Below are 24,780 nucleotides of genomic sequence, written 5' to 3'. Positions count from 1 at the left end.
CAATATTATCGCTTGCACAGTGCTCCTTGGGATGTTTAAAGCTTGGGAAATCTTTTTGTATCCAAATCCGGCTTTAAACTTCTTCACAACAGTATCTCGGACCTGCCTGGTGTGTTCCTTGTTCTTCATGATGCTCTCTGCGCTTTTAACGGACCTCTGAGACTATCACAGTGCAGGTGCATTTATACGGAGACTTGATTACACACAGGTGGATTGTATTGATCATCATTAGTAATTTAGGTCAACATTGGATCATTCAGAGATCCTCACTGAACTTCTGGAGAGAGTTTGCTGCACTGAAAGTAAAGGGGCTGAATAATTTTGCACGCCCAATTTTTCAGTTTTTGATTTGTTAAAAAAGTTTGAAATATCCAATAAATGTCGTTCCACTTCATGATTGTGTCCCACTTGTTGTTGATTCTTCACAAAAAAATACAGTTTTATATCTTTATGTTTGAAGCCTGAAATGTGGCAAAAGGTCGCAAAGTTCAAGGGGGCCGAATACTTTCGCAAGGCACTGTATATAATGATTGGCCAGTGAGACGTTTTGTCATATCTTGCCTGATCTTCAACAGTAGCAGTCAGTAGAGATCTCCGTCTGTGGCTCAGTGACTGTGCTACTATCCGTGAGAAGGTGAGCAGGTTGATGGTCCCTCCCATAACGTCTCTGTAAAATAAATGTCTGTTTACGAGTGCACTGTTGAGAGACCATGCAAAGCGGGGCCACCACCACTTCTTAGACCTGATGGAGATATGGTATCTTGAAACCTGTAGGTCGTGAAGGTCAACACCACCCATGTGCTCGTTGTATCGGTTGATGCATTTTGGTTGTGTGACTTTGTCAAAGGCACGTTGCTCCTTGTTCCATCTCTTGACAGAGGTCTCACTGTATTTCTCCTCCATGTTTGTTGCCACTGTGACAATGTTATTGTCTTTCTAACGGACCAGCACCTTGTCTCCTTGGGTCAGAACCTCAGAGGTTCCCCAGGTAACTTCATTAAGTCCTTCTGTGGCTTGAATGGGACATCAAACAGACGATTTTTGCCTCATCGTTCCAGAGGTCCCATATCCTCTTTTTGTCATTTCATCGAGGAGTGCAAGCGAAGTGAAGAGGTTGTCACGAAGGAACTGAGGCCATCATTTAATCAGAGCGATTTCTCCGCATTGCATCTGAAATGCTTTCATTGTGTACATCACTGTCAAGTGACCAGTACATGTGTCTTCTTGGAACAGAGCTGTACCAGATGTGATAAGGATCCCATCGAATGTAAGGAGCTCATCCATACTCAGATACAGTTGCTTGTCCTTGGTCTGGGTGGAGTAGAGGTTGGATGTTTCAATGGTGATCTCTCTTAGGGTGGGTGAATTCTGCAGCATTTGGGCTGTATACTACATTCTGCAGCATTTGGGCTGTATACAATGTGCTTTGGAATCACAGCGGTGGCAGGCCTCGTTTGAACACTCAATCTTTATTTTCCCTTGGATCTTCTGGCTGACCCCTCGGTCAGGTAGAGGCCCTTGGATCTGGCTGACCCCTCGGTCATGTAGAGGCCCTTGGCTCTTCTGGCTGACCCCTCGGTCATGTAGAGGCCCTTGGCTCTTCTGACTGACCCCTCGGTCATGTAGAGGCCCTTGGCTCTTCTGGCTGACCCCTCGGTCAGGTAGAGGCCCTTGGCTCTTCATTATCAACAATGGGGGGGGGGGTCATCATCACTGATAACGTTGTTCCTGTCATGATCTGTTTGCATAGGATCAGCATATGCATTCAACAGCCTGGCTGGCAAATGGCCTGTCCATAGTCCATATCTGACCCATCACAATCACGGAGGACAGCATCTTTCTCATTATGAGAGATAACTGCAATGTTTGCATGCCTTGTCTGGGCAGTCACCTAGATCCAACATATCCAGAACTTGACTCAAAGGGAAACTAAAATAAAGAACAGAGTAGAAAGTTAGGTAGAACAAGAACTATGTATGTGTATACCTAGATGCACTGTTATCTCACCGGTCACTATTGTTGCCGTCAACATGTTTACACATTCTATTACCACAGTGAACAAAGTTGAGTAATTGCAAATCCATATATCAATACTAGACACTTTAAAGATGATGTGTACCAAAAATCCTTGTCCCATCTTTATGTTAACATACTTTACTAACCTTTTGTTTGGAAGCTTTGGTGCAGCCATCGTCTTCTCATGGTGCAACCAGGAAGTAAACAGCTCTGGTCATGTGACAAATTACACTAAACATGTGACACTGCACATCTTTCATTGAGACCCTTTATTATTTCAATACTTGCTGTGAATGCATTGATACATCATTCAGTAAAATGATTAGAGCCTTATAACTGAAAACGTTTTTTACAGTCACTATTGTGACTGATGGGATTAAAAAGGTTAAATCAAAACAGAGACTGTCAAAAAGTGATTGAATTCAAATTGATTTATCCCAACTTGAATGGTCTGTTGTGTTATCTATAGCTCTATGATTTCAATAGGTTTCCTATGGAGGATTGACAGTATCATTTAAAACAACAGATGTTCCCATTCAAGTCAACATTCTCTGAAGTGTGGACCACCAATCATCTTTGTGGTACCATTTGAAAGTAGAAATGTCATTTTGTTTTCCCATTTTAGTACATCTATCAACCATCACATTACACCCACCCTGTATTCAAGAGCATGGTGTGTCTCAACAGATGGCGGTCACAACACAAGCACCTCAGATGTAAAATGGGGTCTAAGCTACTACATATGTGAATCGGAAGAAAAAAAATCGGAGATTTCACATTTTTTGATAATTGAGGTTTGATGTGAAAAAAATCACATTGTAATGATTTTAAAATAATATATATATATATATATATATATATATATATATATATATATATATATATTATAAAACAGTTAGACAACATGGTTGTCTCGAGGTATGTTGGGGTATGCAAAATAGGTTGCAAATTTGAGCACCTTTATCTCTTGAATGCTTTGGCATTCAGGTCCAAAAAGCCACGTTTTGAGCACTTCTACAAGGTACAAATTAGTATGGAAGGTTTCGTTAAAATCAAAACAGGTGCTGTCAAAAAGTGATTGAATTCAAATGGATATACCCAGGCGAAATGACGCTGGTTCATGGGAATAGAGGATGAAGGAGAGAGAGAAGGTTCAAGAGGATATTCAGAGAGAGAGAGTTTCAGACAGAGTGGGGATTGTGTTGCTATGTGCAGTTGAGAGGAGGGAAGGTTCAAGAGGAGAGCGGGAGAAGGAAAACAAGCACCCAAATTGACTGTGTGACTGCGAGCTGATGTGTTGATGCAGCTGGATCACTCTCACTCCAATCAGAACACCCCATTTCCTTCCTCTCTGTCATACTGGCCAATAGCTGTGGATTTCCTCCACACCATGGGGCTTGGGGTAGAATTTGTCCTTAGGCACAGACCTAGGGTCAGATTACTCTCCCCATATCCTAGACGTGACCAAAAGGGAGTGAACATACTAAGCTGGCCTTGGATCAGTGTGTACGGACAACTCCACCCTACTGCCACCAGGCCTTTGTGACTGATGGCCCGTGAACAAGGAAGGACAGCTTTTTATAAACTCTGCTTCTGAGCAGACAAGTGCTCCTCTCTCTCAACATCTCTCTTTCGCCCTCTCTTTTTCTCTCCCTCTTCACTATCCCCTCTGGTTCCCCTCTTTTCCCTTTCTATCCCTCTTTCTCCATTCAGTTGAGGCAGTGTTCTGTGTGTGTGTGTGTGTGTGTGTGTGTGTGTGTGTGTGTGTGTGTGTGTGTGTGTGTGTGTGTGTGTGTGTGTGTGTGTGTGTGTGTGTGTGTGTGTGTGTGTGTGTGTGTGTGTGTGTGTGTGTGTGTGTGTGTGTGTGTGTGTGTGTGTGTGTGTGTGTGTGTGTGTGTGTGTGTGTGTGTGTGTGTGTGAGGTGAGCAGTCCTGACTGGTAGACTGGAGAGGAGGGAGCTTGTGGTCTTGGAGGTATAGCACCTCCAGCGTGTTGCCCTTTCCTGGAGCCAGACTAGAGGAACCCTACTGTAGGCTCCAGAGACCTGCTAGGACAGTAGAGAGACTGTCTGTACTAGCTGTTGGAACATTACAGACTGAAATGAATTCAGTTATGCTACAGCACTTGTGATGACAGACACTGTGAGTTCATTAGAAACGAAAATGACGCCCGATGTCCCGTGAATGGACCTAATTTATGCTTTTACCGAGAAATTCCCTCACTGGAAAAATCAATATTTGTAGTTGAGTTGAGTTTTGTATGTATTTCATCAAGTGATAGTGTTTTGTAGATGACAGCAGTTGAACGTACTCAAGTCTGTTCAATGAACATTTGACCCAGGTCTTGTTTCCAGGGAAACTGGACCTTTATAGCTGCTCGGCCAAGCTGACAGAACACACACACCCACACACACACACCCACACACACTACTCAGATACACTGTCAGCCTGGGACTTTGTCGAATTTTCACATCTCGCTAACTGTCAATATGTCCTTGTCACAACCGATACGTATAAGTATGCAAAGGGAGTGTAAAAAAAGACAGGCATGCAAAAAAAATTGCTGGTTGACAAGATTTTCAGAGCACTAAGACACTAGCCTTGTCCCAAATCCACCTGATGAATCCATGTAATAACAACACGTCTATGGAGGAGTCCTCCAAAAGCAGAACACAACAGTCGGACATTTTGGATCTTAAATAAGGATATTCCCAACCTTGTAAAATGTACTAATGTAGGAAGAACAATATCCAGCCCATTTATTCAAATGTCCAGGCCTACACGTTACAGTAGTTTCCCCTCGGTTTTAATACCAGATAATGGGTGGTTTTTAATGAGCGTTTTGGCCTTTCTAAAACCCTTTCTCAGGGGTATACTCTCAACCTCTCTCCTCTCTCTGTCTCTTTCTCTCTCTCGATTCAATTCAATTTGCTTTATTGGCATGATGTAACAATGTACATATTGCCAAAGCGTACTTTGAAGATTAAGGGATACATTTTGCAATATTATACATAGTAAAATATTATACATAGAATATACATAGTAAAAATAATTCTCTCTCTATCTTAGAAAAGTGAAATAAACATGTTTCCTAAGCCCTCTCCATTTCCATCTCTCTCCCTCCTTCCGTTTGACACTCGTCTAAAGGGCCGAGGGAGGTTTGAAGTGCTGCTAAGCTTTCCCCCAGCGTAGGTCATTAGAGAGAACAGACCAAAAGTCTCAGCTTGTTAAAGCAGCCGGGAGTTGGTGTTTTGCCCCCTGGTTCCCCATGAACGTTTATTAAATAGGAAGCTGATAACTCCTACTATTATAGGTCACTACACTGGTGTTGGGTTCGTCACTATGTTGCAATGTAGCACAGAACATTTTCTTTCTTTTTGTTGCTTCTATTTCTCTGCTTTCCATCCATCTCTTTGCTCTCTGTCCATCTTCCTCTTGCTTTCTCTCTTCTTCATCTGTCTCACACTGCTTTGTCGACCTTTCTCTCTCATTCGACCTCTTCATGTCTTGTTCTGTCCATTTCTCTTTTTTTCTCCCCTCCTCTCTTTCAGCTCTACCTAGTCTTATCATGTTATTTCCTGTTTTATCATGCCAATCCTGTGTTCTGTATTCTGTATTTAGAAAGATTGAAAAACCTTTATTGCTTTGTTTTCAACAGATGACTGATTGTGACTTTCTTTTCCTCTGTCTGTCTGTCTGTCTGTCTGTCTGTCTGTCTGTCTGTCTGTCTGTCTGTCTGTCTGTCTGTCTGTCTGTCTCTCTCTCTCTCTCTCTCTCTCTCTCTCTCTCTCTCTCTCTCTCGCTGTCTCTCAGTAGACAGCTTACTACTATCACCAAAGTTACTATAGTCTCTACTATAGGATATTACATTGACGTTTTTGAGCCCATTTGAGTTACATTAAATGGACACTGAGAAATGGAGGGCCCAACCATTGTTAGAGATTGGAAAAATCTGCCATTGCATTTTCCATTACAATTTCCTAGTTAATGGACTCTGCCCAACTCCTGTCCCCAAGCACTATTCTCAACACGCTTTTCATATTGTCTGTCTGTCTCTGTCTGTCTCTGTCTGTCTGGAAGGCAATCTGTTAATGTCCCTAACAGACTCTAGATATGTGATCTCATAGACTTCGAAAGAAAGAGGAATGGCCCTTGGTGTTTTTCTCATTCAGTGCTATAGTCGTTTTACATTTATTCTTCATTTTGTTCGGCCGTTTGTCCCCTCCATCTCGTTTCAGTCTAGTGGCTTGCGGTGCTGCCATAGCGTCTGTGTTTTCTGTGTATTTCTCCAATGGGTTGTTAACAATAAAGGACTTTTTAATATGTGTTGTTGAGTTAAGGCTTCTAAGGCAGCGTTAGCCTGAAAACAGTGGGGAGCCCCAGCGTGAATGCCAGCGAGTAACGGTTCACTGTAGTTCAGGCTTTACTGCCGCAGGAAGAGAGGGAGCCCAGATCTTTAATTACAGTAACAATGCAACAATCAACACTACAGAATATCTGCCCTGGTACCATAAGTGAGATGGGAGAGAGAGGGAGGCCTTCTTCTCTTCTGTTTCTTTGGTTTGCTCTTTCTTTACCTCTGTTTCTGTTCTTTAAAAAAAAACGATTTCCTTCTCCTTCTTTTGTGTCTTTCTGTCTCCTTTCCATTTTCTGTCTGTCTGTCTGTCTGTCTGTCTGTCTGTCTGTCTGTCTGTCTGTCTTCCACTGTCTGTCTTCCACTGTCTGTCTGTCTGTCTTCCACTGTCTGTCTGTCTGTCTGTCTGTCTGTCTGTCTGTCTGTCTGTCTGTCTGTCTGTCTGTCTGTCTGTCTATATGTGTCTCTGTCTGTGTGCCTGTGTCTGTATAAACATGTGTGTCTGTATAAATATGTGTGTATTGGTTTGTATGTGATACTGTACCTAGTTAGTTATGTAGTTATGACATATATATTTCTCAGCAGGCAGCAGACATTCAGTTGTAGCTCCTGTCTGTCTACGCCTTGTAAGCGCCTTACACTGTTCATTTTAAAGCTATGGAGCTGCCCTCAGGCTACAGAGAGAGAGAGAGCAAGAGAGAGGTGAAGGAGGGATGAGGAAAGGGGAGGAGGGGAGACGTTGATGAGTGTGTTTGTGTCAAAGTCATGCCGTGCTGTGACTCAAATACCTTTGGCCTAATTCTCAGGTGCTGCATGAGTAAATAAAGACTTTATTTGGATAGTCCACCGTTAGATTCAATAAAAATAATTATGTTTTCTTGCATGACTTGATGTACAGCTTATTATTCATAGACTATCTGTTTCAATTCAACTGCATTCAACTATTATTCAACCAAAAAGTGATTTTGGTAGCTGGCTCCTCTTCAGTATATTGTGACACCCTCTCTTCTCACCTCACTCTCTCTCCATCTAACTTCCATATATCTTCTTGGACTGTTCCTTCCTCCTCTCTTGCTAGCATTCTCCACTTCAACTCCTCTTCTTTTTCTCATGTGCACAGATGGCGTGTGAAATTCCCAGCGGACTAATTTAGCATTGCCCGGCTCCCAGCATGGAGCACTTAACACACCTTCACACTCTCACAGTGCAAGTCATGTCTTCTCTTTTCCTCTCTCTTTCTCTGTCTTTCTCTGGCATGTGCCTCGCCCTTCCTCTATCTCCCCCTCTGTCCCTCTCTCCGTCGCTCCTTCTCTCCCTCTTGTTCTTTATTTTTCTCTACTTAATAGGCACGCATGCACGCACGCACACACACACACACATACACACATGCACACGCGCACACACACACGCACGCACACGCACACAGAGCTAGCCTTTTACAGTTGGCCTTCCATAGCTATGTATTTTCTGTGCCCTAGTAGCCACTAGCGAGCGCTGAGCTAAAGGCTTCTCATAGGACTGGCATCAAGATCAATGGGCATAATGTTCTAATGGACCCTCAGGAGGACTTGGCCTTGAGGGCTGCTAGGAGTGGTGATTCTCACAGGACAGAGGAGAGGCTAGCCTTGAGGGCTGCTAGGAGTGGTGATTCTCACAGGACAGAGGAGAGGCTAGTCTTGGGGGCTGCTAGGAGTGGGGATTCTCACAGGACAGAGGAGAGGCTAGCCTTGAGGGCTGGTAGGAGTGGTGATTCTCACAGGACAGAGGAGAGGCTAGCCTTGAGGGCTGCTAGGAGTGGTGATTCTCACAGGACAGAGGAGAGGCTAGTCTTGAGGGTTGTTAGGAGTGGGGATTCTCACAGGACAGAGGAGAGGCTAGCCTTGAGGGCTGCTAGGAGTGGTGATTCTCACAGGACAGAGGAGAGGCTAGCCTTGGGGGCTGCTAGGAGTGGGGATTCTCACAGGACAGAGGAGAGGCTAGCCTTGAGGGCTGCTAGGAGTGGTGATTCTCACAGGACAGAGGAGAGGCTAGTCTTGAGGGCAGTTAGGAGTGGGGATTCTCACAGCACAGAGGAGAGGCTAGTCTTGGGGGTTGTTAGGAGTGGGGATTCTCACAGCACAGAGGAGAGGCTAGCCTTGGGGGTTGTTAGGAGTGGGGATTCTCACAGCACAGAGGAGAGGCTAGTCTTGGGGGTTGTTAGGAATGGGGATTCTCACAGCACAGAGGAGAGGCTAGCCTTGGGGGTTGCTAGGAGTGGGGATTCTCATAGCACAGAGGAGAGGCTAGCCTTGAGGGCTGCTAGTAATGGGGATTCTCACAGCACAGAGGAGAGGCTAGCCTTGGGGGTTGCTAGGAGTGGGGATTCTCATAGCACAGAGGAGAGGCTAGCCTTGAGGGCTGCTAGTAATGGGGATTCTCACAGCACAGAGGAGAGGCTAGCCTTGAGGGCTGCTAGTAATGGGGATTCTCACAGCACAGAGGAGAGGCTAGCCTTGAGGGCTGCTAGGATTGGGGATTCTCACAGCACAGAGGAGAGGATAGCCTTGGGGGCTGCTAGGAGTGGGGATTCTCACAGCACAGAGGAGAGGCTAGTCTTGAGCCATAGATCCCTATGGTTCCTGCGCACACACATGCATGTACAAAGGGGCGCAAACACACAGACTCACCCATAATGAGTCTTTGGGAAATCTGCCATTAGAGAAGTCTACCTAGGAAAACATATCTAAACCTACTGTAGCTTTTCGGGTGGATTTTGATGTCAACAGTAGACTGATTGGGCGATAGGAGGTTGGGATATCTTGACCTAACTCCATATGAATGTATTATTTTTCCTTGTTGCAGTCTTGGGCTAAAGTGACTTCCTCTCCTTGTCTCCTGTCCTTCTTGAGCAATGATAGTGAACAGACTTCATGAGTTTCCACTAATTCCATGAATTGGCTTTTAGCCATCAACGTCTACACTGTAAACCCCACCAACCCAATATGGCTGTGTATGAGGATGTTTTGATGAACTGTGGTTGTTGCAGAATATGTGCTCTGGTTTATAAAGATATGATTTCTGGTTAATACGGAGATTAGCTCGTGGCTGCAGTAATGGGATGCCCAGGCCTCCTGTGCCCTCGGTTGGCACCCAACTGGCACCACTGGCCTGGCACCGAAGGAACAGCTGGGACCAGTCCAGACACACTCAGAGACTAGGGTCCGGATAATTACTGCTCTGTTCTGGTGGGTAGGCGGGGGATGGCGCGCACACACACACACACACACACACACACACACTCACACTGAGCCATTTTATCTCTCGCAAACGTAAACACGCTTGTGCATATATGCACCACACCCACATATCCACTCATAAACATAAAGATGCACACTCATTCCATTACTCATACCCTCACCACCTCAAAAAGCACATTCACTTTTCAGCTTCAACTTCCCTATTGTGGAAAACAAAACTATTAGTCACCACAAACACATTTCCACAAACCAACATGTCATGGGACAATGCACCTCAATTTTGCTGATATCCTCTTTGTTGGAAAGAACCTACTTTATCTCTCTGGCATGTGTGTGTGTGTGTGTGTGTGTGTGTGTGTGTGTGTGTGTGTGTGTGTGTGTGTGTGTGTGTGTGTGTGTGTGTGTGTGTGTGTGTGTGTGTGTGTGTGTGTGTGTGTGTGTGTGTGTGTGTGTGTGTGTGTACACTCCTGCCCTACAGTAACCCCTCCTGCTCCTTGTGTTCCAGACATGACTCGTTGACTCAGCTAACTTCCTCTCATCTCCTCTTCTTTACTCCACAACTGCAAATACCATCTTGTTATTGCAACGTTTTCCGGCCCAGTCTCCACCTACTGTACTTTACACCTCTACATTGTTCCTGCTTTACAGGAGAATACATTGCATCAGCAACTGTGTTGACAGTAACAACCTTTCAGCCCCACTATATGGGCCCTCACAGCAACAATATTACCACCCATTAGTTAGCGATCCAGCTGACCCTACTGCTTGAGGTAGTGGTGGTGGATGGTTATCTAGTCTAGTCTTGATCAGCCTCTGTCTGGGGTACAGCAGGTCTTTCTCTCTTTCGCTCTTCATTTTTTTATTGTTTCTCCCCCTTTCTCTCGTTCCCTCTCTCCGACTCTCCTCTTGAACCTTCTTTCTCTCTCTCTATTTTTCTCTCCCATTCTCTTTCATGCGTGCACACGTACACACACACACACACGCACACAATATCTCTCCCCCTCTCTCTCAGCACCCCCCCTCGCTCTCTGTCTCTCTCTCTCTCTCGCTCTCTCTCCGTCTCTCGCTCTCTGTCTCTCTCTCTCTTTCTCTCTCTGTCTCTCTCTCTGTCTCTCGCTTTCTCTCAATCTCTCTCCGTCTCTCGCTCTCTGTCTCTCTCTCTCTTTCGCTCTCGGTCTCTCTCTCTCTCTCTCTCTCTCTCTCTCTCTCTCTCTCTCTCTCTCTCTCGCTCTCACACAAACTCTCATGTCGTCCCTGACCCTGTTTCAAGGAGACCCCCTAGCAGCTGAACAAATGGAGAGAGGCAGAGGGACCGAGACTCTGAGGGAGCACCATCTGCCATTGGCCTTATAAGGGTTACTAGTTAGGGGTACACTTGTTTGGGACAGCCAGCTAGCCAGGCCAATCTGTGACCAAGTGTGACCATGTGAGGAACCAGAGCCATGGGGATGGAAATGGTGGGCGTGTGTGTGTTTATGATATGAGTGTGTGACATGTGAATGTGTGACATGTGTGCTTGTGCATGTGTGTGTGTGTGTGTGTGTGTTCTCTTTTCATTCTCTTATCAGTGTACTCTATCAGTCTGCCCTAGGATAATCTGATTCCACCTCTTCCTACCTCCCTCCCCTCCATCCCTCTATCCCTCCCCTCCATCCATCTATTCATCCATCCCTCTATTCCTCCATCCCTCTAGCTCTCCCTCCCATCCATCCCTCTATTCCTCCACCCCCCCCTCCATCCCTCTTTTCCTCCCTCCCCTCCATCCCTCTATTCCTCCACCCCCCCTCCATCCCTCTTTTCCTCCCTACTCTCCATCCCTCTAACCCTCTCCTCCATCCCTCCCTCCCTCTATTCCTCCATCCCTCTATTCCTCCCTCCCCTCCATCCCTCCATCCATCCCCCTCACTCTATCCCTCGCCTCCATCTCTCCCTCCCTCCCTTTATTCTTCCCTCCCCTCATCCATCCCTCCCATCCTCTCCTCATCCCTCTATCCCTCTCATCCATCCCTCTATCCCTCCTCTCCATCCCTCTAGCCCTCCCTGCCCTCATCCCTCTATCACTCACTCCCCTCCATCCCTCTAGCCATCCATCCTTCCCTCCCCTCCCTCCAGGGAAAGGTATTGATCCCCCCCATCCAGGATGCCTGTGCAGAAATGTGATGTGAGGATAACAGGTCTAATGGTATTATTCAGGAGCCACCTTGGCCCCTCTGCCCACCACACACACACGCACGCACACACGCACGCACGCACGCACACACACACACACACACACACACACACACACACACACACACTAACCACATCCACACTACTGAGACTGACTTTTAGTTGTTTTGTGTTGAGTGAGCCTAACTCAGGGTGTCACTAAGCATGTGGATGTTAGAGCACGGCGTGTGTTAATCTTCATATGAATATTGATACAGGTCAGGTTAATTGTATGTTAGTGGCAGATTGTGTCCGTGAGTTGTGAGTGAGTGCACATGTGGCCAGACAGGCTGCAGACTGTGAGAGTGGTGTGTAATAGCATCAGTGTCTGGTGTTTTCCCGTTAGAGTTTTAGTCTGCTCTGAGTGTGGGCTGTATCATGTTCACACACACACACACACAGACACAGGCGCGCACACACACAGTATTCTCTTACAACGAGGCAGGCCCGGGAACATCACCACACCACAGATGGCTGCATTGCAATCCCAAAGCCAATTGGAGTGAGGGGAGAATGTGTGTGTGTGTGTGTGTGTGTGTGTGTGTGTGTGTGTGTGTGTGTGTGTGTGTGTGTGTGTGTGTGTGTGTGTGTGTGTGTGTGTGTGTGTGTGTGTGTGTGTGTGTGTGTGTGTGTGTGTGTGTGTGTGTGTGTGTGTGCTCCTTGGTGCTTGGTGCTCTGTACTCTTTATGGATGGCACACACACAAACACATTCCTAATGGATCTCAACCTGCCAGTCACTCAACACACACTGACGCACCTGCTGACACCACACACTGACAGCACACAGTGACACCACAACCTGACACAATTTGATACATACACTGACACCAAACGGTGACACCACAACCTGACACCACTTACTGACACACACACTGACACACACACTGACACTGACCCCACAACCTGACACATCCACACACTGACAGCACACACTGACACCACACACACCACACACACACACACACACACACACACACACACACACACACACACACACACACACACACACACATTTACACACACAGTGACATATACACAGACAGACACACTGACACTGACACAGACACTGACACCACAATCTGCCACACACACTGACACCAAGCCCTGACACTGCACCCTGACACCAGACACTGACACCACAACCTGACACAGACACTGACACACACAGTGATACTGACACACACACTGACACAATTTGACACACACACTGACACACACACTGACACAGACACTGACACACACGGTGACACCACAACCTGCCACACACACCGACACACACATGGACACTGACACCACAGCCTGACACCACAACCTGACACAGACACTGACACACACAGTGACACTGACACACACACTGACACAATTTGACACACACACTGACACACACACTGACACACACACTGACACAGATACTGACCCACACACTGACACCACAACCTGACACACACACACGCTGACACACACACTTACCCACACACTGACACCACAACCTGACACACACACACACACACACACACACAGTGACACACACGGTGACAGATACACGAACAGACACACTGACAGACACACTGACACTGACACAGACACTGACACACACGGTGACAAGGACACCACACACGGACACCACACACGGGCACCACAACCTGACACAAACACTGATACACTGACACACACACACACACACACACACACACGGTGACACACACAGTGACAGATACACGGACAGACACAGTGACAGACACACGGATACACACACGGAGGCACATACACTGACACAAATGGTGACACCACAACCTGCCACACACACTGACACACACACTGACACCAGGCACTGACTCCACAACCGGACACGCACACACACTGACACCACAACCGGACACATACATACACTGACACCACAGCCGGACACGCGCATACAGTGACACCACAACCGACACCACATCCTGACACACACACTGACACACACTGACACACACACGGATACACACACTGACACAAACACTGACACAGAGTGACACCACAACCTGACACACGCTGACACCACCTACTGACACCATACACTGACACCACACATCTGTAAAGCTCAGGGGGCAGACTTCACAAGACTCTTTCTCTCAAGTGAGGAGGAAGAGGAGGATGATGATGAATGCTTTGATCAGAGTAGATTGGTGGGCCACGATCCAACACTGTTATTATTCACATTCCCTCTCCCACCAGTGGCGAGGGCGACGGCGTATCACACACACACATGCATTGGCGTCACGTACATTCACACCCAGACACGTCCATCGCGGTCACACACCTCAGGCATTTCCAATCCTCTTCTTTCCGCATGTCCCTACGAATAGAATTTTCCAGAGACAAAGGAATTTTCACTGTGACAATCTGTGTGTGTGACAGGGCTCGCGGTCAGGCAGCGGATTTTGTTGTGTTAGAATGTGTGTGTGTGTGTGAGCGATATGGCTGCTCTTTTAGTCATTGACTAAACTGGGATTAGGTTTGGGTGCCTTTCTTGGCTCTGGGCCCTCTGGTGGTCTTCAATAGACTACAGGAGAGAGACAGACTGATTTACTATGGACTTAAACCCACCCCAGTGGAAGTGAACTTGTTTGAGTGGGTTGGGGTGTTTTAGTAGTGTGTGTGTGTGTATGTGTATGTGTGTGTGTGTATGTGTTCGTGTGTGTGTGTGCTCGTGTGTGTGTGTGTGTGTGTCAATGTGTAAGTTGAGTGGGTTGGTGTGTTTCACTTTTAAGTGTGTCAGAAGTGTTGCTATTGAGGACAGTGGGTATGCAGAGTGGATGAAATGACCTCAGTCTTTGTTGATACGTGTGTTTGATGGACCACTAATCTAGGATTACTGTGTATTAGTCTGTTTCAGGCTGAGTACAGTGAATTAGTTTATCGCTTTGTTGGTTTTTGTGTGTCAATAGCAAACCTCTCAGATGAGTTAGATCTTTCGCCGTGTTATGACTATTTATTGATGTATTTTCAAATCATCAGTTATAGGGGTTTGTGTAAAAGTAACTATCCGTTTACCTCTAAGAAGTAAACAACAGGAACAGGAAAGGCCGATGGAGCATCTAGAATGATGATCTCACCAACCATCAACACTACCAGGCTCATGTTACTGTTAGACATATACATTCCATGTGCTGAACTGTGACTCTCTCACTACCTTGGCTGGATGTGTACATGTGTACTCCTAGTGTGAGTAACTTGGTAGTGTGAGTAGTTTGGTTTCAGTCTTTCCTGGTTCTAGTTTTGGTACTTGTCTTTAAAAGGGTTTCTCTTTCCGAGATACAGCTGAAGCACAATGTCTAAATAACATAAATGTTGACCCCATCCTCATATGAATTCAGAGGGTTTTAGAGACAAATGGAAAAAGAGGCGGGAAAACCATCTGAAGTCTTGATGAATCCCCTTGTATTCAGTGAATATTGCATCGGCCTGATCTGTTGAATAGAGAGAGAAACAGGTCTTCAGTCTTGATAATCCCCTGTGTAGATTTGACCTGTTGTGGATGCTGACGTCAATCACTAGGTAATGATATCATTTTGATGATTGTCTATTTGTTAAAGAATGTAAGATGCGTATTAGCTGATTGGGTCCTATTGTGGAGGGATTTTGGAAAGGTCTTTAAATCCTAGGTGATGCATGCACAGGTGTGTGCAATCACAAACACACAAACAACCACGGGCACACACAACCACACAAACACAGCTATAGGTCAAAGGTTAAGACAGATTGAAGACTGGTTTCTATTTCCCATGATCCTCTAAGGCCCCAGACCTGAAGAGCCATCCAATGAGAATCATATTTGCTTGATTGACTTACATTCACTAGCTATCACTAGCTTATACAGTGCTTTCAGGAAGTATTCAGACCCCTTGACTTTTTCCACATTTTGTTACGTTACAGCCTTACTCTAAAATGGATTGAATCTACACACAATACCCCATAATGACAAAGCAAAAACTGTTTTTTAGGAATGTTTGCTAATTTATAAAAAATAAAAACCTGAAATATGACATTTACATAGGTATTCAGACCCTTTACTCAGTTGAAGCACCTTTGGCAATGATTACAGCCTCGAGTCTTCTTGGGTGTGACACTACAACATTGGCATACCTGTATTTGGGGAGTTTCTCCCGTTCTTCTCTGCAGATTCTCTCAAGCTCTGTCAGGTTGGATGGGGAGCATTGCTGAACAACTCTTTTCAGGTCTCTCCAGCGACGTTCGATCTGGTTCATGTCCGGGCTCTGGCTGGTCCACGCAAGGACATCAGAAACTGAAAAACATCCCCACAGCATGATCCTGCCACCACTGTATTTCACCGTAGGGATGATGCCAGGTTTCCTCCAGACGTGAAGTTTGGCATTCAGGCCAAAGAGTTCAATCTTGGTTTCATCAGACCAGAGAATCTAGTTTCTCATGGTCTGAGAGTCTTTAGGTGCCTTTTGGGAAAATCAAAGCGGACTGTCATGCCTTTTACTGAGGAGTGGCTTCCGTCTGGCCACTTTACCATAAAGGTCTGATCGGTGGAGTGCTGCAGAGATGGTTGCCCTTCTGGAAGGTTCTCCCATCTCCATAGAGGAACTCTAGAGCTCTGTCATAGTGACCATCTGGTTCTTGGCCACCTCACTGACCAAGGCCCTTCTCCCCAGATTGCTCAGTTTGGCTGGGTGGCCAGCTCTAGGAAGAGTTTTGGTGGTTCCAAACTTCTTCCATTTAAGAATGATGGAGGCCACTGTGTTCTTGGGGACCTTCAATGCTGCAGAAATGTTTTGGTACCATTTGATTGAGGTGCACACTACCTCAATCAGCCTGACTAACCGGTGTCTGTATGTAGCCTCGCTACTTTTATAGCCTCGCTACATTTATAGCCTCGCTACTGTATATAGCCTCTTTTTACTGTTGTTTTATTTCTTTACCTACCTATTGTTCACCTAATACCTTTTTTGCACTATTGGTTAGAGCCTGTAAGTAAGCATTTCACTGTAAGGTCTACACCTGTTGTATTCGGCGCACGTGAAAAATAAACTTTGATCTGAAATGAAGTGCACCAGTCCCTCCTGCAGCAAAGCACGCCCACAACATGATGCTACCACCCCCGTGCTTCACAGTTGGGATGGTGTTCTTCGGCTTGCAAGCCCCCCCCCCCCCCCTTTTCCTCCAAACATAACGATGGTCATTATGGTCAAACAGTTCTATTTTTGTTTCATCAGACCAGAGGACATTTCTCCAAAAGTACGATCTTTGTCCCTATGTGCAGTTGTAAACCGTAGTCTGGCTTTTCTATGCCGGTTTTGGAGCAGTGGCTTCTTCCTTGCGGAGCGGCCTTTCAGGTTATGTCGATATATGTCATGCACAAGGTAGATGTCCTAACTGACTTACCAAAAATATAGTTTGTTAACAAGAAATGTTTGGAGTGGTTGAAAAACGAGTTTTAATGACTCCTACCTAAGTGTATGTAAACTTCCGACTTCAACTGTATATAGAGAGGTGTGTGCCTTTCCAAATCATGTCCAATCAATTGAATTTACCACAGGTGGACTCCGGTCAAGTTGTGTAAACTTGTCAAGTATGATCAATGGAAACAAGATGCATCTGAGCTCAATTTCGAGTCTCATAGCAACAGGTCTGAACACTTACGTAATGAAGGTATTTCTGTTTGTTTTTTTAATACGTTTGCAAAAAATTATACAAAACTGTTTTCAGTTCATCATTATGGGGTATTATGTGCAGATTGATGAGGAAAATGTTTTGTTTGATACATTTTAGAATAAGGCTGTAACCTACCAAAATGTGTAAAAAGTCAAGATGTCTGAATACTTTCCAATTGCACTGTACATCACTGGTCTGTGTCTGTGTACATACATGTATACAATCAGAAAATAAGAGTAACATAACGCACACACACCCCTACAAAATAACACACACTGTGCATTTACACACATTCTCTCTCTCTCTCTCTCTCTCTCTCTCTCTCTCTCTCTCTCTCTCTCTCTCTCTCTCTCTCTCTCTCTCTCTCACACACCAGAAGCAGGTCATGATGAGGTTAGTCCTTTGCATAGTGTAATATATTCCAGAGCCATGCATTATGCATTATGTTCCTTATTGTTTTGCAGCGATGCAGCATGCTGCCACCCATCTAGATGGGCTCTGTAATCACTTAATACACAACCGTCCAGTGATTAACATCATTAAGATACAGGAGATAAATAATTATGCAGAATGATAATTAAAACTCCACATTAGGATGGGGGAAGTGTGTGTGTATGTGTGTGACTAGATTTTGCAACTAGCTCTCACGGTCTCATGCCAAAATTAGACGTTCATCCATGTTTCTCAAACGTTTCGGTTCCCATGTCATCTCCTGACGTCCGTAGACATGGATGGACGTCGAATACGGTGACCTGGCAGAGATTTTGTGTGGGAGCGTTCGCTTCCTCTCTTTCTGTCTTTATCTGCATCTACGCAAATTGGTTTTTGGTATTTTATTAGGATCCCCATTAGCTATTGCAAAAGCAGCAGCTACGCTTCCTGGGGTCCACAGATCACACACAACCTCAGAGTATGGTAACATACTCACACACACACAAACATAGACACACACAATCTTCTTCACCATACCACATTTTGGCAAGGCATTCTCTGAGTGATTGCTCGTGTTGTCTCTTTGGGGTTTTGCCACACTCGAGAAAACAAGAGAGATGGACTTGAGAGAGCAAGACAGACGGCGAGAGCAAGACAGACTGGGAGAGCAAGACTGATGGAGAGCAGAAGAGAGGGAGTGAGAACCACCGATAGAGAGGGGAAAAGGAGAAATAATCTTAACACAGTGTTGCAATATGTCGACATCGTCCCCTAGCAGTCCCAAATACCATCAATGCTTTAGAGAGCCAAACTCAGGTGTTGAGCCTGTGTGTCATCATATCTGTGGCCACAGCAGGATTTTTGTTTCCCCAGCTTCATGCTATTAGACACTCTATCTCTCTTCTACACTTTCATCTCTCTCCTGGCACTTTCCTCCCCACTCTCCTCTCTACTTTCTTCCCTAATTTCCTCTCTAATTTCCTCCCTACTTTCCTCCCTAATTTCCGCAAGAAGTGTATAGGCCTGACAAAATTCCCGAGAGCGAAAGAACTTTGTCTCAAAAACAAGTTCCACCATAGCTGTCAGCATAGACGGCTATTCCACCCCTTTTTTGATGATGTAATATTGCTTGATTTTTGACTGCCTCTCAGTAGGTGTGTACAATATATTGGATTGTCTTTGTACTTTTCCACTTAAAGTCCCTGCTGTCCCATCTCAAGCCTGGGTTGCTGTACGGTTAACGAGGTGTGCATCAGGGCTAGGTGATGTCAGGGATTACGCCGGGGTTTAGGCTCAGATAGCATTAGTGAAACACGAGTCCCATGTTTCCTGAGATTTCGCTTTTTTTCTGCTCTCTCTCTCTCCCACCGCTTCAATTTGACGCGATCTGCAGAGCTGTACGTGTCCTGTGTGTGTGTGTGTGTCCATCCCAAGGTGTGTGTATGCATATCTAGTGCTGTGCGTAACCATGCGTGGGCATGTGCTTGCGTGAGTGAGTGTGTGTGTGTGTGTGTGTGTGTCTGTGTGTGTGTGTGTGTGTGTGTGTGTGTTTGTGTTTTTGTGTGTGTGTGTGTGTGTGTGTTCAGTTCAGAGAGAGGGCATCTAGCATAGAGTAGCGAGCAGCAGCAGTATAACCCTGTTCTCTTTTATTGGAGAGCAACGGGAAGTGGAATAATGAGAAAAAGGAAGGTGGAATAGAGGAGGGAAGGAATATGAGTGAGAGCAGCTTAGAGAGGGAGGTCTGTGACCTGGAAACACTGAGGCTGTCCATAGCAGATGTATATCATACTCTGTTGTTCACAGAATATCCTTGTCGTTAAATATAGGTATTATGTTATTCGTATGCTTTATGAGCAGTGAATAGGAGTCGAAACCTTTATGCACAAAATATTATGCACAATTGCAAATCACAGAAGAAAGTTAATAAGATTCAAGAGAACTCTAACACTTTTATTTAACAAACCACTGTCCCTCCTCTCTCTGTAGGTGATGTGGTGGACATTTACCAGCGGGAGTTTCTGGCCCTGAGAGAGCGTCTGCACTCTGCCGAGCAGGAGAACCTGAAGCGATCCAAGGAGCTCAACCTGGTGCTGGACGAGATCAAGAGGGCCATCGCTGAAAAGCAGGCCCTTAGGGACATCAATCGCACCTGGTCCAGCCTATCTGGTAAGAGGATAAACTAATTTGAACCAGTCAGAAGCAGTAAGAGTTCATCAGAACCAGTCAAAACCAGCCAGTGCTATTCAGAACCAGTTGGAGGTAGTCAGAGCTTGTCAGAACCAGTCCGAACAAATCAGATTTTTGCATTTTGACCCCATTCCGACCCCTGTGTGTTTGTGCGTGCATTCGTGTGTATAAAAAAAAATGTGTGTGTGCGCTCCGCGTCTGTGTGCGTTCATTCGTCCATGTGTGTGGTGTGTGCATGTATTCGTTGTGTGATAGATGAGACCAAGCTGAAGCTGTGGAACGTGACGACCAGTAAGAATGTGCTCCAGCTGCCCAGTATCTTCCATCACCTGCCCCATCTCCTTGCGAAGGAGAGCAGCCTGCAGCCTGCTGTGCACGTGGGCCAGGGACGCACCGGGGGTCAGTACACACACACATACACGTTCATCCCCATCCTTTTCTAGTTTCACCTCTTCCCACCCTTCCTCTGACAACAGTACCAGTGTGCTCTGTCCTGCATTGGTTATTTCTCCTTTCATCACCTCCCTCTCTGGCTCTCTGTCCAGCATTGGTTATTTCTCCCTTCATCACCTCCCTCTCTGGCTCTCTGCCCCACTGTGGCTGTACCAGTAGCCCAGTTAGACTTCCCCCTCCCTGGAGAGCGAGCCTCCTAACCCCCCCACCCCCCACCCCACCCCATAAACCTCCACTCCCCTGGAGAGGCCGTCCAAACTCTCCAGACAGCCAGCTAGACTCTCAAAGGGGCCAATAATGAATGTGTGTGTGTGTGTGTGTGTGTGTGTGTGTGTGTGTGTGTGTGTGTGTGTGTGTGTGTGTGTGTGTGTGTGTGTGTGTGTGTGTGTGTGTGTGTGTGTGTGTGTGTGTGATTTACGTTTAGGCCACCAAAGCCCATCTAAATGGATTACGCGGGCCACGTCCATGAGGGTACCTTGTAGAGCGCGAGCCAGGACTTTACCGCTAGCTCCCCTCTAGTAATTGCAGTACGTTTTATGGGTGTAATAAATGGAGAAGACGGCCACTAGGGTCTACTTATGTTAGCTCACAATGGGAGAGGAGGGGAGGGTGAGGAAGAGTACAGGGTTGTAGAATCAACTGTTGCTGCACAAACATGGCTATTGATTTGGACTTCCTCCCTAAGAGAATGGGAAGTTGGTCAAAAATACCTGAATTGTAGTACGGCCTCTTGCATTTGATCAGTCATTGCAGGGCATTGTTATTTTTCATGTGCAGAATGTGTTGACAACATTGTACTATTGTACTATTGTGCTTGTAAGTCCTTCAACTACTCTCCCCTACCCATACTCCCTCCAGCCCTATTCTAATTTCTCTCTCTCCTCGTCTAGTTAGCTTTCTTTCTCACCCTCTCTTCTTCCCCCTCTCTTCAGAAAACAAGTGTTGTTGTGAAATATATACTGACTGGCTCATTCCACCCAATCTAGCACATCATTGGTTCCTTCCCTCCCTGTACTGACTGTGATCGATCTGTGTGTGTGTCTGTCACAGTGTCGATCGTGATGGGCGTGCCCAGTGTGAAGAGGGAGGTCCACTCGTACCTGACGGACACCCTCAGCTCTCTGATGACAGAGCTCAGTGCGGCAGAGAAGGAGGACTGTGTCATTGTGGTCTTCATAGCTGAGGTGAGATAAAACCAGACATGTTTGTGTTCTGCTATGATGTCTCTGCCCTCTGTAGTCCCTTCACAAGCTTTTGATGTTATTCAGTAAACTGTGTGTGTGTGTGTGTGTGTGTGTGTGTGTGTGTGTGTGTGTGTGTGTGTGTGTGTGTGTGTGTGTGTGTGTGTGTGTGTGTGTGTGTGTGTGTGTGTGTGTGTGTGTGTGTGTGTGTGTGTGTGTGTGTGTGTGTGTGTGTATTTCCACATGTATTTATTAAGGATCCCCGTTAGCTGTTCTTCCTGGGGTCCAGCAAAATAAAGGCAGTTATACAATTTTAGAAACATTACAATACATTCACAACTGATTTCACAACAGATAAAGTTTGTGCCCTCAGGCCCCTACTCCACTACCACATAACTGCAACACAAATCCATGTGTACGTGTGTGTATTGTGCGTATGTTATCGTGTGCCAGACAGCTCGGTGTGCCAGACAGCTCGGTGCATTCAACATGTCAATACTTCCCACAAATGCAAGTAGTGATGAAGTCAATCTCTTCTACACTGTGAAACAGGAGAGAATGACATGCTTATTATTAATGTTAGCATATTATTAATTTCTGTGTACAATCATGGCCAACAGTTTTGAGAATGACACAAATATGAATTTCCATGAAGTTTGCTGCTTCAGTGTCTTTAGATATTTTTCTCAGATGTTACTATGGAATTCTGAAGTATAATTACAAGCATTTCATAAGTGTCAAAGGCTTTTATTGACAATTACATGAAGTTGATGCAAAGAGTCAATATTTGCAGGGTTGACCCTTCTTTTTCAAGACCTCTGCAATCCGCCCTGGCATGCTGTCAATTAACTTCTGGGCCACATCCTGACTGATGGCAGCCCATTCTTGCATAATCAATGCTTGGAGTTTGTCAGAATTTGTGGGTTTTTGTTTGTCCACCCGCCTCTTGAGGATTGACCACAAGTTCTCAATGGGATTAAGATCTGGGGAGTTTCCTGGCCATGGACCCAAAATATCAATGTTTTGTTCCCCATGCCACTTATTTATCACTTTTGCCATATGGCAAGGTGCTCCACCATGCTGGAAAAGGCATTGTTCGTCACCAAACTGTTTCTGGATGGTTGGGAGAAGTTGCTCTCGTAGGATGTGTTGGTACCATTCTTTATTCATGGCTGTGTTCTTAGGAAAAATTGTGAGTGAGCCCACTCCCTTGGCTGAGAAGCAACCCCACACATGAATGGTCTCAGGATTCTTTACTGTTGGCATACAGGACTGATGGTAGCGCTCACCTTGTCTTCTCCAGGCAAGCTTTTTTCCGGATGCCCCAAACAATCGGAAAGGGGATTCATCAGAGAAAATGACTTTACCCCTGTTCTCAGCAGTCCAATCCCTGTACCTTTTGCAGAATATCAGTCTGGTCCTGATGTTTTTCCTGGAGAGAAGTGGCTTCTTTGCTGCCCTTATTGACACCAGGCCATCCTCCAAAAGTCTTCACCTCACTGTGCATGCGGATGCACTCACACCTGCCTACTGCCATTTCTGAGCAAGCTCTGTACTGGTGGTGCCCCGATCCCGCAGCTGAATCAACTTTAGGAGACGGTTCTGGCGCTTGCTAGACTTTCTTGGGCGCCCTGAATCTTTCTTCACAACAATCAAACCGCTCTCCTTGAAGTTTTTGATGATCCGATAAATGGTTGATTTAGGTGCAATCTTACTGGCAGCAATATCCTTGCCTGTGAAGCCCTTTTTGTGCAAAGCAATGATGACGGTACGTGTTTCCTTGCAGGTAACCATGGTTGACAGAGGAAGAACAATGATTCCAAGCACCACCCTCCTAGCTTCCAGTTAGTTATTCGAACTCAAACAGCATGACAAAGTGATCTCCGGCCTTGTCCTCGTCAACACTCACACCTGTGTTAACGAGAGAATCACTGACATGATGTCAGCTGGTCCTTTTGTGGCAGGGCTGAAATGCAGTGGGAATGTTTTTGGGAGATTCAGTTCCTTTGCATGGCAAAGAGGGACTTTGCAATTAATTACAATTCATCTGATCACTCTTCATAACATTCTGGAGTATATGCAAATTGCCATCATACAAACTGAGGCATTAACTGAACATTTATAATTGTGTCATTCTCAAAACTTTTGGCCACAGCCATGCTGCCCTGTTCTGAGCCAATTGCAAAAGTCCCTCTTTGTTGCACCTGACCACACGACTGAACAATAGTCCAGGTGTGACAAAACTAGGGCCTGTAGGACCTGCCTTGTTGATAGTGCTGTTACAAAGGCAGAGCAGCAATTTGTTATGGACAAACTTCTCCCCTTCTTAGCTTCTGTTGTATCAATATGTGTCAAGTGCAGCGTCTGGTTGCACCTCATTACACACCAGACCATTCAAATATTCTGCAAATATTCAGCAACATAGGAATCACATCAACACGTATTGTATGACCTCTTATACACTATTTTAGGCCCAGCCTTTGGAACTTTGGTTTTCCTAGATATGGCTACTATATTGTGATCACTACATCCAATGGATTTGGATACTGCTTTAAAGCAAATTTCTGCAGCATTAGTAAACATGTGGTTGTTGATTTAATTCCTGTGTTGTTTGTAACTACCCTGGTAGGTTGACTGATAACCTGAACCAGGTTGCAGGCACTAGTTACAGTTTGAAGCTTTCTCTTGAGTGGGCCTGATGGGCCTGCTGAAAGCCGGTCAATATTAAATCACCCAAAAAATATACCTCTCTGTTGACATCACTTGGTGGTCTATAGCATCTTCCCACCAGAATGGGCTTTAGGTGAGGCCGATGAACCTGTAGCTATATTACTTCAACATTATTTAACATGAGATCCTCTCTAGGCTTTACAGGAATGTGGTTCTGAATATAAACGACCACCTTTGGCATTTCTGTCTTTCTGTAGATCTTATAACCATGTATTACTACCACTGTATCATCAAAGGTGTTATCTAAGTGAGTTGCAGAGATTGTCAGAATAGGAATATCATCTTTTACCAGCAAACTACTGACTTCATGAACCTTGTT

At 45.6% G+C, this 24,780-nt stretch overlaps 1 protein-coding gene across 1 annotated transcript in view; it reads left to right on the top strand.

Annotated features, from left to right (window-relative positions):
• The window catches only part of LOC139366344 (alpha-1,3-mannosyl-glycoprotein 4-beta-N-acetylglucosaminyltransferase B), a 161,153-nt gene that overhangs the window by 60,772 nt on the left and 75,601 nt on the right, over nucleotides 1–24,780 (top strand). The window contains exons 2-4 of the mRNA XM_071103714.1: nucleotides 19,897–20,076; nucleotides 20,353–20,496; nucleotides 21,601–21,734. Of these exons, the coding sequence (XP_070959815.1) occupies nucleotides 19,897–20,076; nucleotides 20,353–20,496; nucleotides 21,601–21,734 (458 nt within the window). The remainder of the gene's footprint in view (nucleotides 1–19,896; nucleotides 20,077–20,352; nucleotides 20,497–21,600; nucleotides 21,735–24,780) is intronic.

Source organism: Oncorhynchus clarkii, chromosome 14, assembly GCF_045791955.1.
Source record: "Oncorhynchus clarkii lewisi isolate Uvic-CL-2024 chromosome 14, UVic_Ocla_1.0, whole genome shotgun sequence".
NCBI lineage: Eukaryota > Metazoa > Chordata > Actinopteri > Salmoniformes > Salmonidae > Oncorhynchus > Oncorhynchus clarkii.
Note: the sequence above shows the minus strand (reverse complement) of the source record. Positions and strands in the feature narration are given on the sequence as shown.